The sequence below is a fragment of the Protopterus annectens genome, chromosome 3.part0 (genome assembly GCF_019279795.1).
Source record: "Protopterus annectens isolate FY-2018-M chromosome 3.part0, PAN1.0, whole genome shotgun sequence".
Lineage (NCBI taxonomy): Eukaryota > Metazoa > Chordata > Ceratodontiformes > Protopteridae > Protopterus > Protopterus annectens.
Genome location: NC_056731.1, coordinates 487391667 through 487418137, shown reverse-complemented (window position 1 = coordinate 487418137; position 26471 = coordinate 487391667). Strand labels below are relative to the sequence as shown.

At 38.2% G+C, this 26471-nt stretch overlaps 1 protein-coding gene across 1 annotated transcript in view; it reads right to left on the bottom strand.

The window, feature by feature from the left end:
• Window positions 1-26471, bottom strand: part of LOC122796860 — a 137915-nt gene that overhangs the window by 44832 nt on the left and 66612 nt on the right. Inside the window, exon 3 of the mRNA XM_044065603.1 lies at window positions 10879-11432. Coding sequence (XP_043921538.1) covers window positions 10879-11432 — 554 coding nt within the window. The remainder of the gene's footprint in view (window positions 1-10878; window positions 11433-26471) is intronic.

Genomic DNA, 26471 nt, shown 5'->3' with positions numbered 1-26471 from the left:
TATCAGTTTACTCTGTTACCTGATTGTTTGCAGCCCCCCTCATAAGAGCAACTAATAGGGTCTCTACCCACTTCGCTCTCCACCCTACCGCCTATTCCCTCCCGCCCCCAGTGGTCATACCTTTATTACACTCACAAACCCCTCCCATCTTTCTAATAGCAACCAAGGCACTAAACCCAACACTACCTCCTCCATCTTCCCACTACTATCACTCCTCCTCAGCTAACATGTACAAGCATACATTACCTATGCTCACTGCATGCATTCTCCTTGCATACCTTACATCCTACCAAAACTCCATCATCCCCCCCTCAACCACTAACACTATACTACTACTCACACCACCTCTCATGTCTCACCTTCACTCAGCTCCCCTCCCACCAACTCAAGAACCATCCTTATGCATCCCCCCCATATTCTAGCAGCTATATTACTCAAACATAAAGCAACCCTACAACTTAACATAATAACCCTCCCACCATATCTATTACCCACAGAGCACAATCATAAAGTTTCCCTAATAAACACATTCAAAAACTGAGAAAACTAATAACCTCATGCATATCAAAACTAGCCCTAAGTGGAGACATCCACCCCAACCCTGGCCCTACCATCTCCAACCCTAATCCTCATAATCAGACTAGAAGCCACAACTTCTCCCATATCACAGCCAATAGAAAGCCAAGTGACTTCCTTCTACTAAGCCTAAATATTAGAAGTATATCCAACAAAGTCCATAAACTCCATTCCATCATAGACTTGTACTCCCCAGATATAGTCATCCTGACAGAAACCTGGCTAGAACCTCACATTATCAGTGAGTAAATCCTCCCTACCGGTTACGGCATACTAAGAGTGGACCGGCTAAACAAGAAAGGATGCGGTGTAGCTATAATATTTAAACAGCATCTAAACATCCAGATCTTAAAATCATCAGCTCCACAAATAGGCAATGAAGAAATAATATATACCAACCTCAAAATAAACCAAAACAAAACCATCAACATAATTGGATGCTACTTCCCACCTGGCCAAAACATCTCTCCACTAGAAAACCTCCTCAGCTGGTCTACCTACCATCTCCCCCAAGAAACTATAATTTCAGGTGATTTCAATATTGACTGGCAATCCTGTTCTGGCAAACATCCATCCCATCATGTAAACCTTCATGGCTTCACCCAACTAGTCCAGTCGCCAACCAGGATAAATAAAAACTCCAGCAAGCACACTACCCTGGATTGGATACTAGTCAGTAAGCCCCCAGTCATATATAACAGGCTACTTATCAGATAGCCTCAGTGATCACTCCCCAACATTCCTACTCAAAAAATACCTATACCAAGCTAAATCTGTCATCTACCATCAAATACGTAAAAAACTAAACTTTAACTCACTCACATTCACCTCATCCCTCAAAGAATGTAACTGGCATCCTCTAAAGTACCCCAGTCTTGATGACACAGTTGAATTTCTTAATACTACCTTCTTGAGCATCCTTAAATACCATGTCCCCATAAGACATTCCAGAACCAAAGCACAACCCTCCCCATGGCTACAGAAAACCACTAAGTCAGAAATGAAAAACAGGGATAAAGCCTGGGAGCACTGGCGTAAAACCAAAACCCCCTCAACTAGACAGAAAGTCCTAGAACTACGCAATAGCTAATAAAACAGGATAAATTCCAATACTATCAGTCTGCCCTAGACTCCTCATAACACAGCCCCAAACAATTCTGGTCCTCCATAAACTCCATCCTCCACCCAGGTAAAGTCAGCACCCCTCCTCCTAACATCCCTCACTCCTACGAAAATATTGCTACCTCATTCAACACACACTTCACACAAACCATACTATCACTAGCTAAACAACACAACCCCCTTCCCCACCACCCCACACCTTCAACTAGTAATTTCCCCACTGCCTTCTCTTTTTCTCCTGTACCTACCTCCACCATAAAAAAAAACTCTTAACTAAACTTAAGCCCACCAAATTAGCAGCAGACAACCTCCCAAGTGAATACCTACAAATTGCAGCTGATGCTCTGGCCTACCCAGTATCCATCTTGATTAACCGATCTCTGTCAGAAAGTTACATTCCCACACTATGGAAAGTATCACATATAATTCCCCTCCACAAAGGTGGCCCCTCCACAGAACTAACCAATTACCGCCCCATAGCAATTCTCTCTCCACTCTCCAAAATACTAGAGAGATGCATTCACTCTCAGGTCTCAGACTACCTCCTTACTAACAACCTCCTTTCCAATACTCAGCATGGTTTCTGACCAAACCATAGCACCACCACTGCCTTACTCTCCTTTACTAACACTATCCTTCAGCATAAAAACAATGGCCATCTCTCCTCTGCTACTTTCCTACACCTATCTAAAGCATTTGACATGGTCCCACACAAACAACTCATCTCTGTCCTCAATAAGCTATCCTCCTCTCAATCAGTCACCAAGTGGTTTCAGAGTTACCTGTCTGACCGCCAACAATCCATTGTATGGCAGAATGACATATCTCCCCAACTACCTGTCTCTATAAGGGTTCCCCAAGGATCCATCCTTGGACCCCTACTCTTCTCTTTTTTCACCAATAATCTAGCCTCTGCCACCAAACATGGCACACTCATACAAAACGCAGATGACTCAACCATCATCTGCTCAGCCCAGTCCCTACAAACTGCAAAAAGTCACACAGGAAGCCTTTTCCTTTGTTGAAACTTGGTTACCCGATACCCAATTAATACTCAACCCAAACAAAACTAAACTACTCATCTTCCACCCCACCAAACATACTCAAAACAACTCTCACTTTAACATCACAGCAAAAGACAACACCACTATACACCCAACAGAACACATCAAATTGCTAGGAGTGGAAATAGACAATAAACTAAAATTTGACATTCACATATCCATGACCATAAAAAAAGTCCACAAAAAACTAGGAGCATTATACAGAAATAAGCAACTTCTCACCAAAGCAGCAAAGATTTCAATAGCAAATTCCCACCTTATCTCCACCCTACTTTATGCCTCTCCAATATATACCAACCTAAGGCAATGCGATCTAAACAAGCTAGAGACCTGCTACAACAAAATCACCAAATTCGCCACAGGGGCATCCTACTGTAGTCACCACTGTCTCTCACTTGCTGAACTGGGCTGGCTTGAACTCCCTCACCTCCTTCAGTGGTATCAACTCACACTCACCCACAAACTAGTAAACCATCCACTAAATGTCCCATCCCTCCAGAATCTACTCCAACCCTATCGCACCACCAGACCACTAAGATCCAGCAACAAAAATCACTTGCAGATCACTAAAGCCAATAACTCTGCTGGTGAAGCACTATTCTCTTGCACCATAGCCAAATTATGGAACTCCCTCCCACCCACAGTTACCTCCATACCATCATGCACCCACTTCAAAACTTTACTAAAAGCGCACCTAAAAACATGCTGGCTATGTCCTTGCAACTCCCACTATAATATCACCCACCCCATCCAACCACTATCTTTCTTTCCACCCCACTAACTACCTTGATTATAGCTAGGTCGGATGCTCATAAGCCTACTACTTATTATACAGCAGGAACTTCTTATTGTAACAATTGTTAATGTCTGTTATGTACTTCGCAGATAAAGATTCTAGTTGTCTACTGATGTACTATGTTCTTCATCTGCAACTATGTTTGCAATTAATTGCTATGTTAATCAAATTGTTAATCGCTATGTAAATCCAATGTAACTACTATTGGCAACAGGCACTTTATTTGTTGATGAAAAAATGAAATATAAAGGTGTTTGCTAGCAGCAACCTCTTCATTATTTACAGATTTCTTTAATGTGGAATTGTGTAGATGGCTTTTTCTAGTTCAGAGATTGTGCATATTTACTGATACTGGTGGAATGTAGAAGTTTGAGTAGACTTTTAAGATGGAAATGTTCTGAATTGGGCTGTTTTGTCATTACTGGTGCATGCATTTTGTTTCATTGTTTACTGGAAAAATGTTCAAAACAATAAATTAAAAATGCTCTCTAACAACTATTCTGTATTGTACAAGGAATATAATTTAATACAATCAGGAAGGTGTATCAAAGAGCACGTGTATGCTCCATGTGCAAGGGGTCTATGATTTGAAATCAGCACAAAGTTAATCTTTATCTGCCACTGGCAAAATGTATTTTCTTTGAATGTGGGTTTCAATGCTGTTTCAATGAATGTGAGTTTCAAGGGCAGAGAAATTTTAATGCTAAGTCTAGTTTCATTGTGAGACTGCATTGCTTTGTTTAGCAGATATTTATTGGTGTTCGTACTGTAAAATGCAAAATAGAACTTTTCTGGCAAATCATTTAGGAATGAAGTCACTAAATAATGCAGACATTAAGTTTCAGACATCATAACCTTCAGGAAAAATGCATGCTAAAGCAAGACCTGTTATTCTATCAACTGTCTTAAGTTTATACAAGATCAGTTTTTAGTACTGTTTGTATGTTCCCCCAATATATTTGGCCTTGTCCAGATTTCCTGCACTTCACACAAACCATACTATCACTAGCTAAACAACACAACCCCCTTCCCCACCACCCCACACCTTCAACTAGTAATTTCCCCACTGCCTTCTCTTTTTCTCCTGTACCTACCTCCACCATAAAAAAAACTCTTAACTAAACTTAAGCCCACCAAATTAGCAGCAGACAACCTCCCAAGTGAATACCTACAAATTGCAGCTGATGCTCTGGCCTACCCAGTATCCATCTTGATTAACCGATCTCTGTCAGAAAGTTACATTCCCACACTATGGAAAGTATCACATATAATTCCCCTCCACAAAGGTGGCCCCTCCACAGAACTAACCAATTACCGCCCCATAGCAATTCTCTCCACTCTCCAAAATACTAGAGAGATGCATTCACTCTCAGGTCTCAGACTACCTCCTTACTAACAACCTCCTTTCCAATACTCAGCATGGTTTCTGACCAAACCATAGCACCACCACTGCCTTACTCTCCTTTACTAACACTATCCTTCAGCATAAAACAATGGCCATCTCTCCTCTGCTACTTTCCTACACCTATCTAAAGCATTTGACATGGTCCCACACAAACAACTCATCTCTGTCCTCAATAAGCTATCCTCCTCTCAATCAGTCACCAAGTGGTTTCAGAGTTACCTGTCTGACCGCCAACAATCCATTGTATGGCAGAATGACATATCTCCCCAACTACCTGTCTCTATAAGGGTTCCCCAAGGATCCATCCTTGGACCCCTACTCTTCTCTTTTTTCACCAATAATCTAGCCTCTGCCACCAAACATGGCACACTCATACAAAACGCAGATGACTCAACCATCATCTGCTCAGCCCAGTCCCTACAAACTGCAAAAAGTCACACAGGAAGCCTTTTCCTTTGTTGAAACTTGGTTACCCGATACCCAATTAATACTCAACCCAAACAAAACTAAACTACTCATCTTCCACCCCACCAAACATACTCAAAACAACTCTCACTTTAACATCACAGCAAAAGACAACACCACTATACACCCAACAGAACACATCAAATTGCTAGGAGTGGAAATAGACAATAAACTAAAATTTGACATTCACATATCCATGACCATAAAAAAAGTCCACAAAAAACTAGGAGCATTATACAGAAATAAGCAACTTCTCACCAAAGCAGCAAAGATTTCAATAGCAAATTCCCACCTTATCTCCACCCTACTTTATGCCTCTCCAATATATACCAACCTAAGGCAATGCGATCTAAACAAGCTAGAGACCTGCTACAACAAAATCACCAAATTCGCCACAGAGGCATCCTACTGTAGTCACCACTGTCTCTCACTTGCTGAACTGGGCTGGCTTGAACTGCCTCACCTCCTTCAGTGGTATCAACTCACACTCACCCACAAACTAGTAAACCATCCACTAAATGTCCCATCCCTCCAGAATCTACTCCAACCCTATCGCACCACCAGACCACTAAGATCCAGCAACAAAAATCACTTGCAGATCACTAAAGCCAATAACTCTGCTGGTGAAGCACTATTCTCTTGCACCATAGCCAAATTATGGAACTCCCTCCCACCCACAGTTACCTCCATACCATCATGCACCCACTTCAAAACTTTACTAAAAGCGCACCTAAAACATGCTGGCTATGTCCTTGCAACTCCCACTATAATATCACCCACCCCATCCAACCACTATCTTTCTTTCCACCCCACTAACTACCTTGATTATAGCTAGGTCGGATGCTCATAAGCCTACTACTTATTATACAGCAGGAACTTCTTATTGTAACAATTGTTAATGTCTGTTATGTACTTCGCAGATAAAGATTCTAGTTGTCTACTGATGTACTATGTTCTTCATCTGCAACTATGTTTGCAATTAATTGCTATGTTAATCAAATTGTTAATCGCTATGTAAATCCAATGTAACTACTATTGGCAACAGGCACTTTATTTGTTGATGAAAAAATGAAATATAAAGGTGTTTGCTAGCAGCAACCTCTTCATTATTTACAGATTTCTTTAATGTGGAATTGTGTAGATGGCTTTTCTAGTTCAGAGATTGTGCATATTTACTGATACTGGTGGAATGTAGAAGTTTGAGTAGACTTTTAAGATGGAAATGTTCTGAATTGGGCTGTTTTGTCATTACTGGTGCATGCATTTTGTTTCATTGTTTACTGGAAAAATGTTCAAAACAATAAATTAAAATGCTCTCTAACAACTATTCTGTATTGTACAAGGAATATAATTTAATACAATCAGGAAGGTGTATCAAAGAGCACGTATGCTCCATGTGCAAGGGTCTATGATTTGAAATCAGCACAAAGTTAATCTTTATCTGCCACTGGCAAAATGTATTTTCTTTGAATGTGGGTTTCAATGCTGTTTCAATGAATGTGAGTTTCAAGGGCAGAGAAATTTTAATGCTAAGTCTAGTTTCATTGTGAGACTGCATTGCTTTGTTTAGCAGATATTTATTGGTGTTCGTACTGTAAAATGCAAAATAGAACTTTTCTGGCAAATCATTTAGGAATGAAGTCACTAAATAATGCAGACATTAAGTTTCAGACATCATAACCTTCAGGAAAAATGCATGCTAAAGCAAGACCTGTTATTCTATCAACTGTCTTAAGTTTATACAAGATCAGTTTTTAGTACTGTTTGTATGTTCCCCCAATATATTTGGCCTTGTCCAGATTTCCTGCATTAAGAGGTTGAGAGATACATGCAAATAAATTACTTTATAGAATTAGGAATATTCAAACCTCTCAGCTGTCTCCAATTTTGGCTCAAAATGTTGCTCCCCCTAATAATCCCTCCGCAAAATAGCAATTTTGGAAGAAAACGTGGAGGCTTTACAATTATAAATAACTGTAATGATCAATGTTATACATTACTTTTATTTCAGAAATACATGTAGATTCTCTAATTTTGTCAGCTGCTCAAATTAACAGTGCTCATGGTGTCCCTTCTTTGACAGGTTCCCAGCTGTATTGTCTGGCAATTTTATATTTTTGCATCACATTTTTGGTCAATTTTTCATAAAATTGCGGTTTTCTGGCAAATTAGTGGCAAATTGTTAAAGACTGAAGTTAGAAAATAATGGCAGACATTTGAGTTTCAGATTTCATACCTTTCAGAAAATTCGTACTAATGCAAGACCTACTACTATTCTATTATCTTTCTAAATTTATAAGAGCAATATTTAAAAAAAAATGTCTTTATTTTTGGGCCTTTGCCTCAGTTTTATTTATGGGTTTGTTGCTCCAAGAGGTTGAGAGGTATGTGTGTGTGTGTGTGTGTGTGTGTGTGTGTGTGTGTGTGTGTGTGTGTGTGTGTGTGTGTGCGTGTGTGTGTGTGTGGTAGGTAGCATACCTCTCAACTGTCCAAATTTTGCAGAATGTCCAGATTTTTGCCCCATATTTTTGTCTGTTCCTCATAAATTTTGTGATTTTCTAGAAAATCATTGAAGGCTGAAGTTGCTAAATAATGACACATTTGAGTTTCAGACTTCATGTCCTTTAGAAAAATTCATACTAGCACAAATCCTGTTATTCTAGCAACTTTCTCATACTAGCACAAATCCTGTTATTCTAGCAAATTTCTAAGTTGACGAGAGCATTATTTAATATCTGTCCCTATTTATTTTAGGCTTTGTCCATATTTCTTGCACTAAGAGGTAGGTGGGGGGTGTGTGTGAATGAAACACCCTAGTTAGGGGTAGCAGGTGGTTAGTAATTTACTCAAGCTCAAAACCTGTACCTTAGTTACAGAAAACAAAAGCATGAATTGTCTACCCCAACTACCATGCTGCATTTTTCAAAGAACTGACTTTCAGGTTCATTTTCAATTCAAGGAACTGAGTTTGAGTGAATCTATATTATATTACTGAAGAGGCATTACAGCGAATGCCTCTTCATCGATACTAAAAGAGCAAACTGTGAATTACAAGAATGGCCGTAGCTTGGCTGGGGAGGGGGTAGCAGTCTGAGAGCTGTGAGTACAAATTTGAAAATTCTAGCTACACCCCTGGTTTAGAGTCAGTTCTAACTTTGCTACCCTTTCTCCCTAAATGACCAGTGCTAACTCAGGTACATTCCATCACAATTTGAAGCATTATGTTTTGTACCCTACATTTTGCATACAACCTGAATGGAAGAGTGACATCAGGTACCACAGAATTTTCTTGCACCTCTTCATGCCGTGATTAACTAAAGTGAGCATAAAGGAAATTATGTGTTTTGTGTAAACAAGGACAGAACATCCTAAATATATGCTGTCACCTTTTTGTGCAACATGTAACTCTAATAACTGAAATGTATGGACATTCTCCTTTTTTAAAAGCTCAGTAGAATGGCACAAAAGAAAAAGAAATAATAGAAAGGGCTATATGTCATCTGCCTAGTAAAAAGAAACACACAGATGCTAAAATGGAACATCATTTTGGAGCTTTGTGCATCAATAATCATGGTGCATTGACCCATACTGAGTCAACACTCCCCATAAGGATTAATGGTTCAGTTCCCACTGGATTCCATTGAAGGCAGGTAGCATGCTAAGACACATGGATGTTAGCCTGTATTGCTTTCAATCTCTATGACAGGGAACTGTACAGCATAAATATCTGAGGAAAACTAAGCCACTATAATGATATTCTGTTACAGCTGGTATTTATTAAGCAGGTGAACAGAGCCTCAACTCAGAGAATTAATCATTGTTCAGTTCTGGTACTGCTTCAGTAACTTCATCATCATCTCAGAGGCCTCTCCTGATTATATCAAGACAAAGGCACTCCTCTGATCTTCAGCTCTGCAATAAACATAATCACTGAACTGAGTCTGACCTGACAAGGGAGAAAATCACAACTCTTTCTGAATGCCACAAAAGCAAAACTAAGAGGTATATTTAATAGCAGAAGCTAAGAATGAATATGTGGGTGTTTTAGGAGGCTGAATTGCCAGCATGCTCTGTTAATTAAATTACTCTTTACTGTACAGAAGGGTGCTTTGGCATTTGTAAATTTTAATCTCTACAGATCCAAGTCATTATATCAAGGAAACAATTATGTCTTAGTGCCTAAGAGAGAATATGTGTAAAGGATCACTGCATACAAGTACACTGTGCTAGGACAGTCAGAGGACAGACTTCCTGAATGACACTTGAATAGGGAATACAGAATCAAAGTTGTACAATACTGTTCATAACAAATAAGATGATCAACATTCAAAACTTAGGCAGTTAAAATGTGCAATCAGGGAACACTGGTAATAAACTCAAATGCAGTCAAAAGTAGAATAAATTAATAAAAAAAACTGCTATCATCAACAAAGGAGACTTCTATTAAACAAATAAAAAGCAGCAAGAAATGTTAAGTGCTTTTGTCATGCGGCACATGACCCAGCATTTCTACATGGTAAACTGGGATATTAAAGCAGTAACAAAAATACCATGAGCGACAGCAATTTAATTTTGTACAAAGTCATAAAGTCAAGTCCATTCTTCATATATTCAAAGTGGCAGGTTGCAAGGATAGCTCAAAAAGTTATGCAAAGTGTTTAGGCAAGTTAATTTTCAGCAAAAGCAAGTTCTAAAAAATCTTCCTTCCAGGTTTTAAGTGACTACACCAACAATCAAAAGGGTATGAAGAATGCATTGTATTATATGAAAAAAGTTTAGAATCTATCTGCATTGATTTAGTAAAAAAAGTCTATCTCACTTGATGACATTGTCTATTTTTTTATTCAGTTAATAATATGAACATAAGATATAACCTTTCAGCTTTACCAGTGTACTCAGCAAACTTACACATTTCATTGATTTGTGATAAAGTAAGAAAATGAGCATGCCTACCCCAGGCATGATTGTCATACATCAGATATTATTATGTAAATCCTTAATTTAAGCCTTAAAATCTATATGTGCAATAGAGAATCCTCTCAAATACAGATTATGAGGTATAGTGCTCATGTTAAATCTCAGAAATATACTGCAGCATGGAGAAGGGACACCATTCCATATTGCACATGACATCCTGCAGCATATAAACATTAAATAATAGAGCACCTGAATCGACCTTGTTTAACATTGCTAGCCTCTAGTTTTGATTCAGTTTTTTTTTTACTTTTTACCTATCCATTCCATATTTTGTTATACACTCTAGAGAAAAATGAAAATTTCCAGGACATGTTAAAGTGGACTGTATAATGCCTCATCTAATATTACGCTTTACTGTGTGATGAAATGTGTGTGTTTGCAATACCATGCAGCTACAGCCACTGCTGACTGACAGACATCCACTACAAGATGTGTGATCACTGTATTATAAAATTACCAACAAATACACTCACCTGCCAGATGAGGTGTAATTTCTGTATAGGGAGGAAACTAGCCAGTGGAATTGCACATCCTTACCAGACTGCACAGACACCGTCGCATTAATGAAGTCTCCTAGTTTAATCAGACAAGGTGTCATCAGTGTTACCTGTACACCTGTGATAGGTTCTCCCACAATAATGCGTGCTGTCTTTGTTACAGTGTTGACAGAGTTGGAGACAACTGCACAAATGTTGTAATGTGCAATCGCAGGATACATGTGATGGAATGAGAAAACAGAGCACCGTAAAGGAGAGGAGACACATCCAGTTTTAGGAGAGAGTGCCTTGGATGAGGCAGTAAGGATTTTTCCATCTCCATACCTCAGACTAACCATGTATCCTTGTTCTGGCTCAACAGTCAACATGATGGTTGTAGACATATTCACAGGTGTGTGAGACACAGTAAGAGTAACAGCAGTGATTGGATATTGCACAATGGTAGTCATGTTAGCCTCAATATAGCTGATATCATTCATTGCAGAAACAGTTACTCTCACATATGCTGGAAAGCTGAACTCCAGTGTCAACTGAAAAAGAAATAAAAGACAATTACTAAATGGGAATCTTTGTGCACATTGTTCCAGAAATCAGTCAAAGGGATCAAATACAAATTATATATATTGCCAGAAAAAATGAGAGTGATGAAAAAATAACTATTTTTTGTCATCTGAAAATGGATGAACTCTCAAACCCGTATTTCTTTTTTCAAACAACCTGTTCAGTAGACTTCATTACAGTAAAATGCAATATAATCGAGAGCAAAAGAACAGAGTAAAACACAACACAATAATATGTACTGAAATATAGCACACACATAGCAATGATCACCTAACAGAAAATGTGAGAACACCTGCTGTACTCAGATTTACAGACCAGCTATGATCATGGTACAGAGAGATGGATCTTCCGATTGTTACCATGGAAACATGGGTTCATTTAGTGAGTCGAAGCACTACAAGAGTCTTTTAGAGAGACAGAGGGGCATGAGCAACTATTCTGGTCTTGTTCTTCATAGGAAAAAAATGGTGACCAATACCTATTGCAAGAAAACTACCTGGCAGATAGCTGGATACTGACAGGAAAGCACATGAAGTAGTAAACGACTGGTTGCTGTCTTGGATAGTGGATCTGTGTAAGAATATACCTTTGTATGGCCTAACATTGCAGACCTTGCTTCAGAAAGATGCATGCTTGTCTTCACAGTGATAAGGAGTACAGCCTAGCTCATAACCCCAGTCAGCTGAGGAAGGATGAGGATGATTATGCACCTGATTTTCCCTGATTTTCTTAACCTTTAATCTATCAAAGTCAGGTTTTGTGCTGTCAGAAGAATTCTCACAGGGATGCTCCAAGCTTGGGGGCCAAACTGGACTTGTGTGCCAATAAGAAAAAAAGAAAAGGTTTGGAATGCAACCAGTAGTAATGATAACAAAGAAAATACAGACCATAATACTCTGTAATTCCTCTTTGAAAACTGATATGCATTGCTTGCAAGGTACATACTAGAGAATATATGTATTTATGTATGTATGTACGTATGTATTTATAACAGCCTGACATTCAATTACCCTTCAACCATGTGGTTCCCACAGCAAACAGTGGACAGAGGTAGAATTATTCAAAAAGGACAGTCACCTTGATATAAGAGATACAGCAAGAAGAGTGAAAAATGACCATTGGTGAAACATCATTTATTCACTGTACAAGTAAAATTCAAACTAGTGGGGACACAAATAAGTCAACTAATGAAGCTGTAAAAAAGATAATACTTTAACCATGGATGTGGAATTATTTCATGATCTTTCCTTACATTCTGTGGAACAACATGATCAGGAAGGAAACTGAACAAAATAGGCAAGAAAATACTTTTTTCTAAGAATATGCATCCTAAGTGACACGTTACCAGGAGTGCGTAGCGCAATACCACAAGTCCCAGAACTTCACTCTTTATAATCTAGCAAGGACAGGGTGACACACATGATCATGGTCTACCCCAGGATCATGAACAGGAAATAGGAAGGTCTCAAACTGAGAGGCACGGATAAGAAGGGTAGTAAAAAAGGTGCCAGCTACAAATAAAGTGTGCAAACTACATTCTTGACCTTAACAATTATTATGTCATAGAAATACTGCCAATACCTGCAGAGTGTTGCTAAAATGGGTGTTGAGTGGATTTCAATGCGGGTCTTCAAAAATGCGAATAGAAAAATGAAGACATAGTAGATAGGATGGGCAGATGTGGATTGCTTGCTGAGAACTACAAGCAGAAAAGACTGACCAGTTGTGTCCATAATTTAATATAGTGTAATATTTCACTGTTACTGTGTCATACATCTGCAATTGTAGCAACATACTCTCTCCTTACTTTCATTTTTTGCTTCAATTTCTTCTCGTTCAGACATGCAGTGTTCATGCAGCATCTATGGTGTTCTCTCTCCCACCTCTCTAGAAACCAAAGATACTTAACCATTTCCTCTCAAAAAACAAAACAAAAAAATCTAATACCCTTAATCATCTCCACATTCACTTTGTCATTTCCAGGAAAGCTGCACCATGGTCTCCTCTAATAGTGTCAAAGATTAATACATAGCAGGTAGCCTGGATGACTATAGAAGGTCTAGTCATGCACCAGTGTGAGTATAGATAGTAGATTTACTACCCTTCTTGATAAGGGTTCCGCTGCTAATCCTGGAAGTAAATATAGGTGAACTAATCCAATCATCAAAATTTTACTTCAACAAGGACAGAGTGTTACACCATTTAATATGTTAGAGGTTATTCCACATGGAAGAAATCCGTTGGGTAATAAATCTGTCCCTCCAAGATGTCCCACTTATGTTACAATGTATTTTAGAATTTTGTATAGAGTATTGTTAAAGGTCTAGAAAGACAGGGTATTCCACAGCCCTGAAGGTAAGACATATCTCCACAAAAAAGTCTGTATGAGATGGAAAACAGGTGATTTTTTTTTAATTTGGGGATCTATGGGAGCCATGCCCTTCACTTCCCTTGGTTAGAAAAGACTTTGGTCTTTCATACTGGGTTACATGTTTAACTTCTGCTACATGAGCTAGGTTCATTATAACTTACACCCTTCTCCACCTTTCACCAGCATCGTCATCTGGTTCAAGTGACACTGGTGTGGTAAAGCTCAAGTTTTGCTTACCACAGTTGAGCACCTGTGCCTCTCCCATGATATAGAGTGATTGCTGCTATTGCAGTTATCTGTCACCCCATCCCAGATGATCCAGAATCATTACTATCATTACACTTATCTTTGATCTCTCCCACAATGATCCAGAATCATCACTACCATTACACTTGTCTGTTACCCCTCCCACAATGATCCATCATCATTACTAGCATTACACTTTTTTGTGACCCCTCCCACAGAGATCCAGAATAATAACTACCATTACAATTATCTGTGACCCCTCCCTCTCACAATGATCCAGAATCATTACGACCTTTACACTTAGCTGTGACCCCTCCCTCCCACAATGATCCAGAATGATTATTAGCATTACACTTATCTGTGACCCCTCCCTCCCACGATGGTACATTATTACTACCATTACACTTACCAGCGAATCCTCTCCCAATGAGCCAGAATTATTACCATTACACTTATTACTGGTTTCTGTGACCCTCAGTTCCACACGTTCTGACTCATTTCCTTCATGTTAACAGCCCACTGATACAGAGCATACATATATTTGTTCTGCTGGTGCTCTGTGATGTAAGACAGACACAGGTAACACAGGTCTGCTATGAGAAAACTGAATGAACCACTGTTTCTCTTTAACCATTTCACAGGTACAAAAGAAACTTCACAAATCAAGCAGTGATGCCAAAGGATCATAATGTGTTGGTATTTAAATAGTCTCTGGATTAAGATAGTACTTAATGGACCTTCAGAAAAAGGCTCACACATAACTGAATCAGGAAAGGGAGTTGGTTTAACAGGAATACGGAGAGGGAGTAGAAAGAAAGAAAGAAAGAAAGAAAGAAAAAGAAAGAAAAAGAAAGAAAGAGGCCTCAGGGTTGATCCTGGAACATCCACTATCAGAATCGCAGGGCTGATAATATTCAGTAGCACCACAATCTATGACCAGGGAGGGTGAACTAGATGATAGGGGACATGGACCTCTTGCATGTAAACAGAAAAACTATCTCCAAAGCATGGTTTTAAACACTGACCTAGTAGTGGCCAGAAACCAGTGTAGATTCTGTAGCACAGTAAAGTACAGGATTAATGAGACTGGAGTGACCAGGAACCAGTGTAGATCCTGTACCATAGGGGTAATTGTGACCAAAATGACCAACAACCAGCACAGATACTGTAGGATGGGATTATTGCAACTGGAGTAACCAGCAACCAGTACAGATCCTGTAGCACAGGGGTAACTGCAACCGGAGAGACCAAAAGCCAGTACAGATCCTATTGCATAGGGTTAATTGCGACTGGAGCAATCAGCAATCGGAGCAGATCCTGTAGCATAGGGGTAATTGTGATCAGACTGACCAGCAACTCGTGCAGAACCTGTAGCACAGTAGTGAAATAACTGGTGCATCCTCTTCTGATATTGTAGCACAAAGGTGACGTGACTGCAGTACCCTCTGCAGATCCTGTAGCACAAAGGTGATATGACAGAGTGCCCATTACATATCCTGTAGTACAGGGGTAACACAACTAGAATCAGAGATGCAGATCCTGCACAGAGGCAATGCCACTGGAGCAACTGGTGCAGCTTCTACAGCACAGGGGTAATATTATTAGAGTGACCACTGCAAATCCTGCAGCACAGCAGCAACACAAGTAGACAGAATGGAGACTGGTGTAGAATCTGCAGAAAAGGAGTAACACAACTGGAGTGACCAGTAGCCAGTGGAAACTCAGTAGAACAGGTGTAATAGGACTGGAGTTATGAGTAAACAGTGCAGATCCACTTGAACAGTTTTAATATGACAGTTAAGTTCAGTAACACAACAGATCCTGTAACACATGGGCAATATGACTGTCATGATCACTTACCAGTGTAGCTCCTGAAGCACATGGCTAATACTACTGGAGTGACCATAACCAGTACAGCTCCTGCAACACAGGTGAAACATGACTGGAGGCCCAATAACCAGTAACCAGTACAGATCCTGCAACACAGGTGTAGCATAACGGGAGGAAACAGTAACCAGTACAAATCCAGTAGCACAAGTGTAACATGACTGGAGGAATTAGTAACCACTACAGATGCTGCAGCACAGATGTAACATGACTGGAGGAACCAGTACAGATGTTGCAGCACAGATGTAACATGACTGGAGGAACCAGTAAAGATGCTGCAGCACAGATATAACATGACTGGAAGAACCACTACAGATCCTGCAGCGCAGAAGTAACATGACTGGAGGAACCAGTAAAGATGCTGCAGCACAGCTGTAACATGACTGGAGGAACCAGTACAGATCCTGCAGCACAGATGTAACTTGACTGGAGGAACCAGTACAGATCCTACAGAACAGATGTAACATGAGTAAACTTTTATCTGTTATTTTCATATAGTACTGTATTTAATTTATTTATTTGTGTTTCTCACTGAATATTAACTCAACTGAAGTTGTGGCTGTCTCTCTACAGAGTACTTGTTAGAATTTCTGTGTAGCCATTGAAAGCAGTGGAAGGAAGTTTCACCTCATCACTGATATTCTGTCCTGCCTTATATAAGTGGTATATTTTGGGTTATCTCAGCCTAATATCTGAGCTTTGGCCAGCGAAGATCTACCTGAAATCCACTGGACGTTTAAGTGAATTTAAGTACACTATTATCGGCTCTTTTTCATATAGTAGTGTATTTAATTTATTTATTTGTGTTTCGCACTGAATATTAACTCAACTGAAGTTGTAGCTGTCTCTCTACAGAGCACTTGTTAGAATTTCTGTGTAACCATTGATAGCAGTGGGGGGATAGTTTCACCTCATTACTGATATTCTGTCCTGCCTTTTATAAGTGGTGCATTTTGGGTTATCTCTGCTTAACATCTGATCTTTGGCCGGCTAAGATCTACCTGAAATCAACTGGACATATAAATGAATTTAAGCACACTTTTATCTGCTCTTTTTCATATAGTACTGTATTTAATTTATTTATTTGTGTTTCTCACTGAATATTAACTCAGCTGAAGTTGTGGCTGTCTCTCTACAGAGTACTTGTTAGAATTTCTATGTAGCCATTTATATGTACATTTCGGGTAATCTCTGCTTAATATCTGAGCTTTGGCCAGCTAAGATCTACCTGAAATCATCTGGATGTATAAGTACACTTTTATCTGCTCTTTTTTATATAGTACTGTATTTATTTTATTTATTTGTGTTTCTCACTGAATATTAACTCAACTGAAGTTGTTGCTGTCTCTCTGCAGAGTACTTGTTAGAATTTCTGTGTAGCCATTGATAGCAGTGGGGGGTAGTTTAACCTCATCATTGATATTCTGTCCTGCCTTATATACATGGTACGTTTTGGGTTATCTCTTCTTAATATCTGAGCTTTGCCTGGCTAAGTTCTACCTGAAATGAAACGGACGTATAGGTGAATTTAAGCACACTTTTATCTGCTCTTTTTCATATATTACTGTATTTAATTTATTTGTGTTTCTCACTGAATGTTAACCCAACTGAAGTTGTGGCTGTCTCTCTACAGAGTACTTGTTAGAATTTCTGTGTAGCCATTGATCGCAGTGGGGGTAGTTTCACCTCATCAGTTATATTCTGTCCTGCCTTATATAAGTGGTACATTTTGGGTTATCTCTGCTTAATATCTGAGCTTTGGCCGGCTAAGATCTACCCGAAATTAACTGGACATATACATGAATTTAAGCACACTTTTGTCTCTTCTTTTTTATATAGTACTGTATTTAATTTATTTATTTGTGTTTCTCACTGAATACTAAGTCAACTGAAATTGTGGCTGTCTCTCTACAGAGAACTTGTTAGAATTTCTGTGAAGCCATTGATAGCAGTGGGGAGTAGTTTCACCTCATCACTGATATTCTGTCCTGCCTTATATAAGTTGTACATTTTGGGTTATCTCTGCTTAATATCTGAGCTTTGGCCGGCTAAAAACTACCTGAAATCAACTGGACGTACAAGTGAATTTAACTACACTTTTATCTGCTCTTTTTCATATAGTACTGTATTAAATTTATTTATTTGTGTTTCTCACCAAATATTAACTCAACCAAAGTTGTAGCTGTCTGTCTACAGAGTATTTTTTAGAATTTCTGTGTAGCCAGTGATAGCAGTGGGGGGTAGTTTCACCTCATCTCTGATATTCTGTCCTGCCTCATATAAGCGGTACATTGTGGGTTCTCAGCTTAATATCTGAAATTTGGCCGGCTTAGATCTACCTGAAGTCAACTGGACATATAAGTGAGTTTAAGTACACTTTTATCTGCTCTTTTTTATATAGTAATTTATTTAATTTATTTATTTGTGTTTCTCAAGGAATACTAACTCAACTGAAGTTGTGGCTGTCTCTCAACAGAGTACTTGTTAGAATTTCTGTGTGGCCATTGATAGCAGTGGGGGGTAGTTTCACCTCATGGCTGATATTATGTCCTGCCTTATATAAGTGGTACATTTTGGTTATCTCTGCTTAATATCTGAGCTTTAGCTGGCTTAGATCTACCTGAAATCAACTGGACGTATAAGTGAATTTAATTACAATTTTATCTGCTCTTTTTCATATAGTACTATATTTAAGTTTTTTTGTGTTTCTCACTGAATATTAACTCAACTGAAGTTTTGGCTGTCTCTCTATAGAGTACTTGTAAGAATTTCTTTGTAGCCATTGACAGCAGTGGGGGGTAGTTTCACCTCATCACTGATATTCTGTCCCGCCTTTTATAAGTGGTACATTTTCGGTTATCTCTGCTTAATATCTGAGCTTTGGCTGGCTAAGATCTACCTGCCACATATTGCCTACTCAAAGGTGATCTCTGCCTAACATACAAAGCTATGTTAAACCCTGAGCTGTTGGACATGCTCCACTTAAAGAAGTCCCAATCCCTCCGAGCTACACACTTTAGGGACTGACACCTTGTCACCACAATAAACAGAACATGCCGGAGGGATAGATTCCTGTTCCAGAGACTTCCCATACTCTGGAAAAACTAACTATCTATATCAAACAAATCTCGTTATTAGTAGTCTTCAAGAAAAGTCTTGAGGATTGGATGGGAAATAGTAAATTCACCCCGGGGATCACATCTGTGGCTTTGCTCGACAGTGGCACAGGAAAATAATTTTCTTGTGTGGCAAAAGCCAGGGTACCTTTTTGGTTCGGCTTGTATAGGCCCTTGGGCCGATAACCTAGTACCTACCTATGAACCTATTAAATGAACTGGACATATAAGTGAATTTAAGTACACTTTTATCTGCTCTTTTTCATATAGTACTGTATTTAATTTATTTATTTGTGTTTATCACTGAATATTAACTCAACTGAAGTTGAGGCTGTCTCTCTACAGAGTACTTATTAGAATTTCTGTGTAGCCATTGATAGCAGTGGGGGTTAGTTTCACCTCATCTCTGATATTCTGTCCTGCCTTATATAAATAGTACATTTTGGGTTATCTCTGCTTAATATCTGAGCTTTGGCCGGCTAAGATCTACCTGAAATCAACTGAACACATATATGAATTTAAGTACAGTTTTATCTGCTCTTTTTCATATGGTACTGCATTTAATTTATTTATTTGTATTTCTCACCAAATATTAACTCAACTGAAGTTGTGGCTGTCTCTCTACAGTGTACTTGTTAGAATTTCTATGTAGCCATTGATAGCAGTGGGGGGTAGTTTCACCTCATCACTGATATTCTGTCCTGCCTTTTATAAGTGGTACATTTTGGGTTATCTCTTCTTAATATCTAAGCTTTGCCTGGCTAAGTTCTCCCTGAAATGAAACGGATGTATAGGTGAATTTAAGCACACTTTTATCTGCTCTTTTTCATATATTACTGTATTTAATTTATTTGTGTTTCTCACTGAATATTAACCCAACTGAAGTTGTGGCTGTCTCTCTACAGAGTACTTGTTAGAATTTCTGTGTAGCCATTGATAGCCGTGGAGGGTTGTTTCACCTCATCACTGATATTCTGTCTTGCCTTATATAAGTGGTACATTTTGGGTTATCTCTGCTTAATAGCTGAGCTTTGGTCAGCTATGATCTGCCTGAAATCATCTGGACATATAAGTGAATTTAAGTACACTTTTATCTGCTCTTTTTCATCTAGTACTGTATTTAATTTATTTATTTGTGTTTCTCACTGATTATTAACTCAGCTGAAGTTGTGGTTGTCTCTCTACAGAGTACTTGTTAGAAGTTCTGTGTAGCCATTGAAAGCAGTGGGGGGTAGTTTCATCTCATCACTGATATTCTGTCCTGCCTTATATAAATGGTATATTTTGGGTTATCTCTGCTTAATATCTGAGCTTTGGCTGGCTAAGATCTACCTGAAACCAACTGGATGTATAAGTGAATTTAAGTACACTTTTATCTGCTCTTTTTTATATACAGCTGTATTTAATTTATTTATTTGCATTTCTCACTGAATATTAACTCAACTGAAGTTGTGGCTGTCTCACTACAGAGTACTTGTTAGAATTTCTGTGGATCCATTGATAGCAGTGGGGGGTAGTTTCACCTCATCTCTGATATTCTTTCCTGGCTTATATAAGTGGTACATTTTGAGTTATCTCTGCTTAATATCTTAGCATTGGCCCACTAAGATCTACATGAAATCAACTGGATGTATAAGTGAATTTAAGTTCACTTTTATCTGCTCTTTTTCATATAGTACTGTGTTTAATTTTTTTATTTGTGTTTCTCACTGAATATTAACTCAACTGAAGTTGTGGCTGTCTCTCTACAGAGTACTTGTTAGAATTTCTATGCAGCCATTTATATGTACATTTTGGGTAATCTCTGCTTAATATCTGAGCTTTGGCCAGCTAAGATCTACCTGAAATCATCTGGATGTATAAGTACACTTTTATCTGCTCTTTTTTATATAGTACTGTATTTATTTTATTTATTTGTGTTTCTCACTGAATATTAACTCAACTGAAGTTGTTGCTGTCTCTCTGCAGAGTACTTGTTAGAATTTCTGTGTAGCCATTGATAGCAGTGGGGGGTAGTTTAACCTCATCATTGATATTCTGTCCTGCCTTATATACATGGTACGTTTTGGGTTATCTCTTCTTAATATCTGAGCTTTGCCTGGCTAAGTTCTACCTGAAATGAAACGGACGTATAGGTGAATTTAAGCACACTTTTATCTGCTCTTTTTCATATATTACTGTATTTAATTTATTTGTGTTTCTCACTGAATGTTAACCCAACTGAAGTTGTGGCTGTCTCTCTACAGAGTACTTGTTAGAATTTCTGTGTAGCCATTGATTGCAGTGGGGGTAGTTTCACCTCATCAGTTATATTCTGTCCTGCCTTATATAAGTGGTACATTTTGGGTTATCTCTGCTTAATATTTGAGCTTTGGCCGGCTAAGATCTACCTGAAATTAACTGGACATATAAATGAATTTAAGCACACTTTTGTCTCTTCTTTTTTATATAGTACTGTATTTAATTTATTTATTTGTGTTTCTCACTGAATACTAACTCAACTGAAATTGTGGCTGTCTCTCTACAGAGAACTTGTTAGAATTTCTGTGAAGCCATTGATAGCAGTGGGGAGTAGTTTCACCTCATCACTGATATTCTGTCCTGCCTTATATAAGTTGTACATTTTGGGTTATCTCTGCTTAATATCTGAGCTTTGGCCGGCTAAGAACTACCTGAAATCAACTGGACGTATAAGTGAATTTAAGTACACTTTTATCTGCTCTTTTTCATATAGTACTGTACTAAATTTATTTATTTGTGTTTCTCACCGAATATTAACTCAACCAAAGTTGTGGCTGTCTCTCTACAGAGTATTTTTTTAGAATTTCTGTGTAGCCATTGATAGCAGTAGAGGGTAGTTTCACCTCATCTCTGATATTCTGTCCTGCCTCATATAAGCAGTACATTTTGGGTTCTCAGCTTAATATCTGAAATTTGGCCGGCTTAGATCTACCTGAAGTCAACTGGACATATAAGTGAGTTTAAGTACACTTTTATCTGCTCTTTCTTATATAGTAATTTATTTAATTTATTTATTTGTGTTTCTCAAGGAATACTAACTCAACTGAAGTTGTGGCTGTCTCTCAACAGAGTACTTGTTAGAATTTCTGTGTGGCCATTGATAGCAGTGGGGGGTAGTTTCACCTCATGGCTGATATTATGTCCTGCCTTTTATAAGTGGTACATTTTGGTTATCTCTGCTTAATATCTGAGCTTTAGCTGGCTTAGATCTACCTGAAATCAACTGGACGTATAAGTGAATTTAATTACAATTTTATCTGCTCTTTTTCATATAGTACTATATTTAAGTTTTTCTTTTTGTGTTTCTCACTGAATATTAACTCAACTGAAGTTTTGGCTGTCTCTCTATAGAGTACTTGTAAGAATTTCTTTGTAGCCATTGACAGCAGTGGGGGGTAGTTTCACCTCATCACTGATATTCTGTCCCGCCTTTTATAAGTGGTACATTTTCGGTTATCTCTGCTTAATATCTGAGCTTTGGCTGGCTAAGATCTACCTGCCACATATTGCCTACTCAAAGGTGATCTCTGCCTAACATACAAAGCTATGTTAAACCCTGAGCTGTTGGACATGCTCCACTTAAAGAAGTCCCAATCCCTCCGAGCTACACACTTTAGGGACTGACACCTTGTCACCACAATAAACAGAACATGCCGGAGGGATAGATTCCTGTTCCAGAGACTTCCCATACTCTGGAAAAACTACCTATCTATATCAAACAAAGCTCGTTATTAGTAGTCTTCAAGAAAAGTCTTGAGGATTGGATGGGAAATAGTAAATTCACCCCGGGGATCACATCTGTGGCTTTGCTCGACAGTGGCACAGGAAAATAATTTTCTTGTGTGGCAAAAGCCAGGGTACCTTTTTGGTTCGGCTTGTATAAGCCCTTGGGCCGATAACCTAGTACCTACCTATGAACCTATTAAATGAACTGGACATATAAGTGAATTTAAGTACACTTTTATCTGCTCTTTTTCATATAGTACTGTATTTAATTTATTTATTTGTGTTTATCACTGAATATTAACAACTGAAGTTGAGGCTGTCTCTCTACAGAGTACTTATTAGAATTTCTGTGTAGCCATTGATAGCAGTGGGGGTTAGTTTCACCTCATCTCTGATATTCTGTCCTGCCTAATATAAATAGTACATTTTGGGTTATCTCTGCTTAATATCTGAGCTTTGGCCGGCTAAGATCTACCTGAAATCAAATGAACACATATATGAATTTAGGTACAGTTTTATCTGCTCTTTTTCATATGGTACTGCATTTAATTTATTTATTTGTATTTCTCACCACATATTAACTCAACTGAAGTTGTGGCTGTCTCTCTACAGTGTACTTGTTAGAATTTCTATGTAGCCATTGACAGCAGGGGGGGGGTAGTTTCACCTCATCACTGATATTCTGTCCTGCCTTTTATAAGTGGTACATTTTGGGTTATCTCTTCTTAATATCTGAGCTTTGCCTGGCTAAGTTCTCCCTGAAATGAAACGGATGTATAGGTGAATTTAAGCACACTTTTATCTGCTCTTTTTCATATATTACTGTATTTAATTTATTTGTGTTTCTCACTGAATATTAACCCAACTGAAGTTGTGGCTGTCTCTCTACAGAGTACTTGTTAGAATTTCTGTGTAGCCATTGATAGCCGTGGAGGGTTGTTTCACCTCATCACTGATATTCTGTCTTGCCTTATATAAGTGGTACATTTTGGGTTATCTCTGCTTAATAGCTGAGCTTTGGTCAGCTATGATCTGCCTGAAATCATCTGGACATATAAGTGAATTTAAGTACACTTTTATCTGCTCTTTTTCATCTAGTACTGTATTTAATTTATTTATTTGTGTTTCTCACTGATTATTAACTCAACTGAAGTTGTGGTTGTCTCTCTACAGAGTACTTGTTAGACGTTCTGTGTAGCCATTGAAAGCAGTGGGGGGTAGTTTCATCTCATCACTGATATTCTGTCCTGCCTTATATAAATGGTATATTTTGGGTTATCTCTGCTTAATATCTGAGCTTTGGCTGGCTAAGATCTACCTGAAACCAACTGGATGTATAAGTGAATTTAAGTACACTTTTATCGGCTCTTTTTCATATACAGCTGTATTTAATTTATTTATTTGCATTTCTCACTGAAAATTAACTCAACTGAAGTTGTGGCTGTCTCACTACAGAGTACTTGTTAGAATTTCTGTGGATCCATTGATAGCAGTGGGGGGTAGTTTCACCTCATCTCTGATATTCTTTCCTGGCTTATATAAGTGGTACATTTTGAGTTATCTCTGCTTAATATCTTAGCATTGGCCCACTAAGATCTACATGAAATCAACTGGATGTATAAGTGAATTTAAGTTCACTTTTATCTGCTCTTTTTCATATAGTACTGTGTTTAATTTTTTTATTTGTGTTTCTCACTGAATATTAACTCAACTGAAGTTGTGGCTGTCTCTCTACAGAGTACTTGTTAGAATTTCTATGTAGCCATTTATATCAGTGGGGGTAGTTCCATCTCATCACTGATATTCTGTCCTGCCTTATATTAGTGGTACATTTCGGGTAATCTCTGCTTAATATCTGAGCTTTGGCCGGCTAAGATCTACCTGAAATCAACTGGATGTATAAGTACACTTTTATCTGCTCTTTTTTATATAGTACTGTATTTATTTTATTTATTTGTGTTTCTCACTGAATATTAACTCAACTGAAGTTGTTGCTGTCTCTCTGCAGAGTACTTGTTAGAATTTCTGTGTAGCCATTGATAGCAGTGGGGGGTAGTTTCACCTCATCATTGATATTCTGTCCTGCCTTATATACGTGGCACGTTTTGGGTTATCTCTTCTTAATATCTGAGCTTTGCCTGGCTAAGTTCTACCTGAAATGAAACGGACGTATAGCTGAATTTAAGCACACTTTTATCTGCTCTTTTTCATATATTACTGTATTTAATTTATTTGTGTTTCTCACTGAATGTTAACCCAACTGAAGTTGTGGCTGTCTCTCTACAGAGTACTTGTTAGAATTTCTGTGTAGCCATTGATCGCAGTGGGGGTAGTTTCACCTCATCACTTATATTCTGTCCTGCCTTATATAAGTGGTACATTTTGGGTTATCTCTGCTTAATATCTGAGCTTTGGCCGGCTAAAATCTACCTGAAATTAACTGGACATATAAATGAATTTAAGCACACTTTTATCTCTTCTTTTTTATATAGTACTGTATTTAATTTATTTATTTGTGTTTCTCACTGAATACTAACTACTCTGAAGTTGTGGCTGTCTCTCTACAGGGAACTTGTTAGAATTTCTGTGAAGCCATTGATAGCAGTGGGGAGTAGTTTCACCTCATCACTGAAATTCTGTCCTACCTTATATAAGTGGTACATTTTGGGTTATCTCTGCTTAATATCTGAGCTTTGGCCGGCTAAGAACTACCTGAAATCAACTGGACGTATAAGTGAATTTAAGTACACTTTTATCTGCTCTTTTTCATATAGTACTGTACTAAATTTATTTATTTGTGTTTCTCACCGAATATTAACTCAACCAAAGTTGTGGCTGTCTCTCTACAGAGTATTTTTTTAGAATTTCTGTGTAGCCATTGATAGCAGTAGAGGGTAGTTTCACCTCATCTCTGATATTCTGTCCTGCCTCATATAAGTGGTACATTTTGGGTTGACTCTGCTTAATATCTGAGATTTGGCTGGCTTAGATCTACCTGAAGTCAACTGGACATATAAGTGAGTTTAAGTACACTTTTATCTGCTCTTTTTTATATAGCAGTTTATTTAATTTATTTATTTGTGTTTCTCAAGGAATACTAACTCAACTGAAGTTGTGGCTGTCTCTCAACAGAGTACTTGTTAGAATTTCTGTGTGGCCATTGATAGCAGTGGGGGGTAGTTTCACCTCATGGCTGATATTATGTCCTGCCTTATATAAGTGGTACATCTTGGTTATCTCTGCTTAATATCTGAGCTTTAGCTGGTTCAGATCTACCTGAAATCAACTGGATGTATAAGTGAATTTAATTACAATTTTATCTGCTCTTTTTCATATAGTACTATATTTAACTTTTTTTTGTGTTTCTCACTGAATATTAAGTCAACTGAAGTTGTGGCTGTCTCTCTATAGAGTACTTGTAAGAATTTCTTTGTAGCCATTGACAGCACTGGGGGGTAGTTTCACCTCATCACTGATATTATGTCCCGCCTTATATAAGTGGTACCTTTTCGGTTATCTCTGCTTAATATCTGAGCTTTGGCTGGCTAAGATCTACCTGAAATCAAACTGGATGTATAAGTGGAATTTAATTACACTTTTATCTGCTCTTTTTCATATATTACCATATTTAACTTATATTT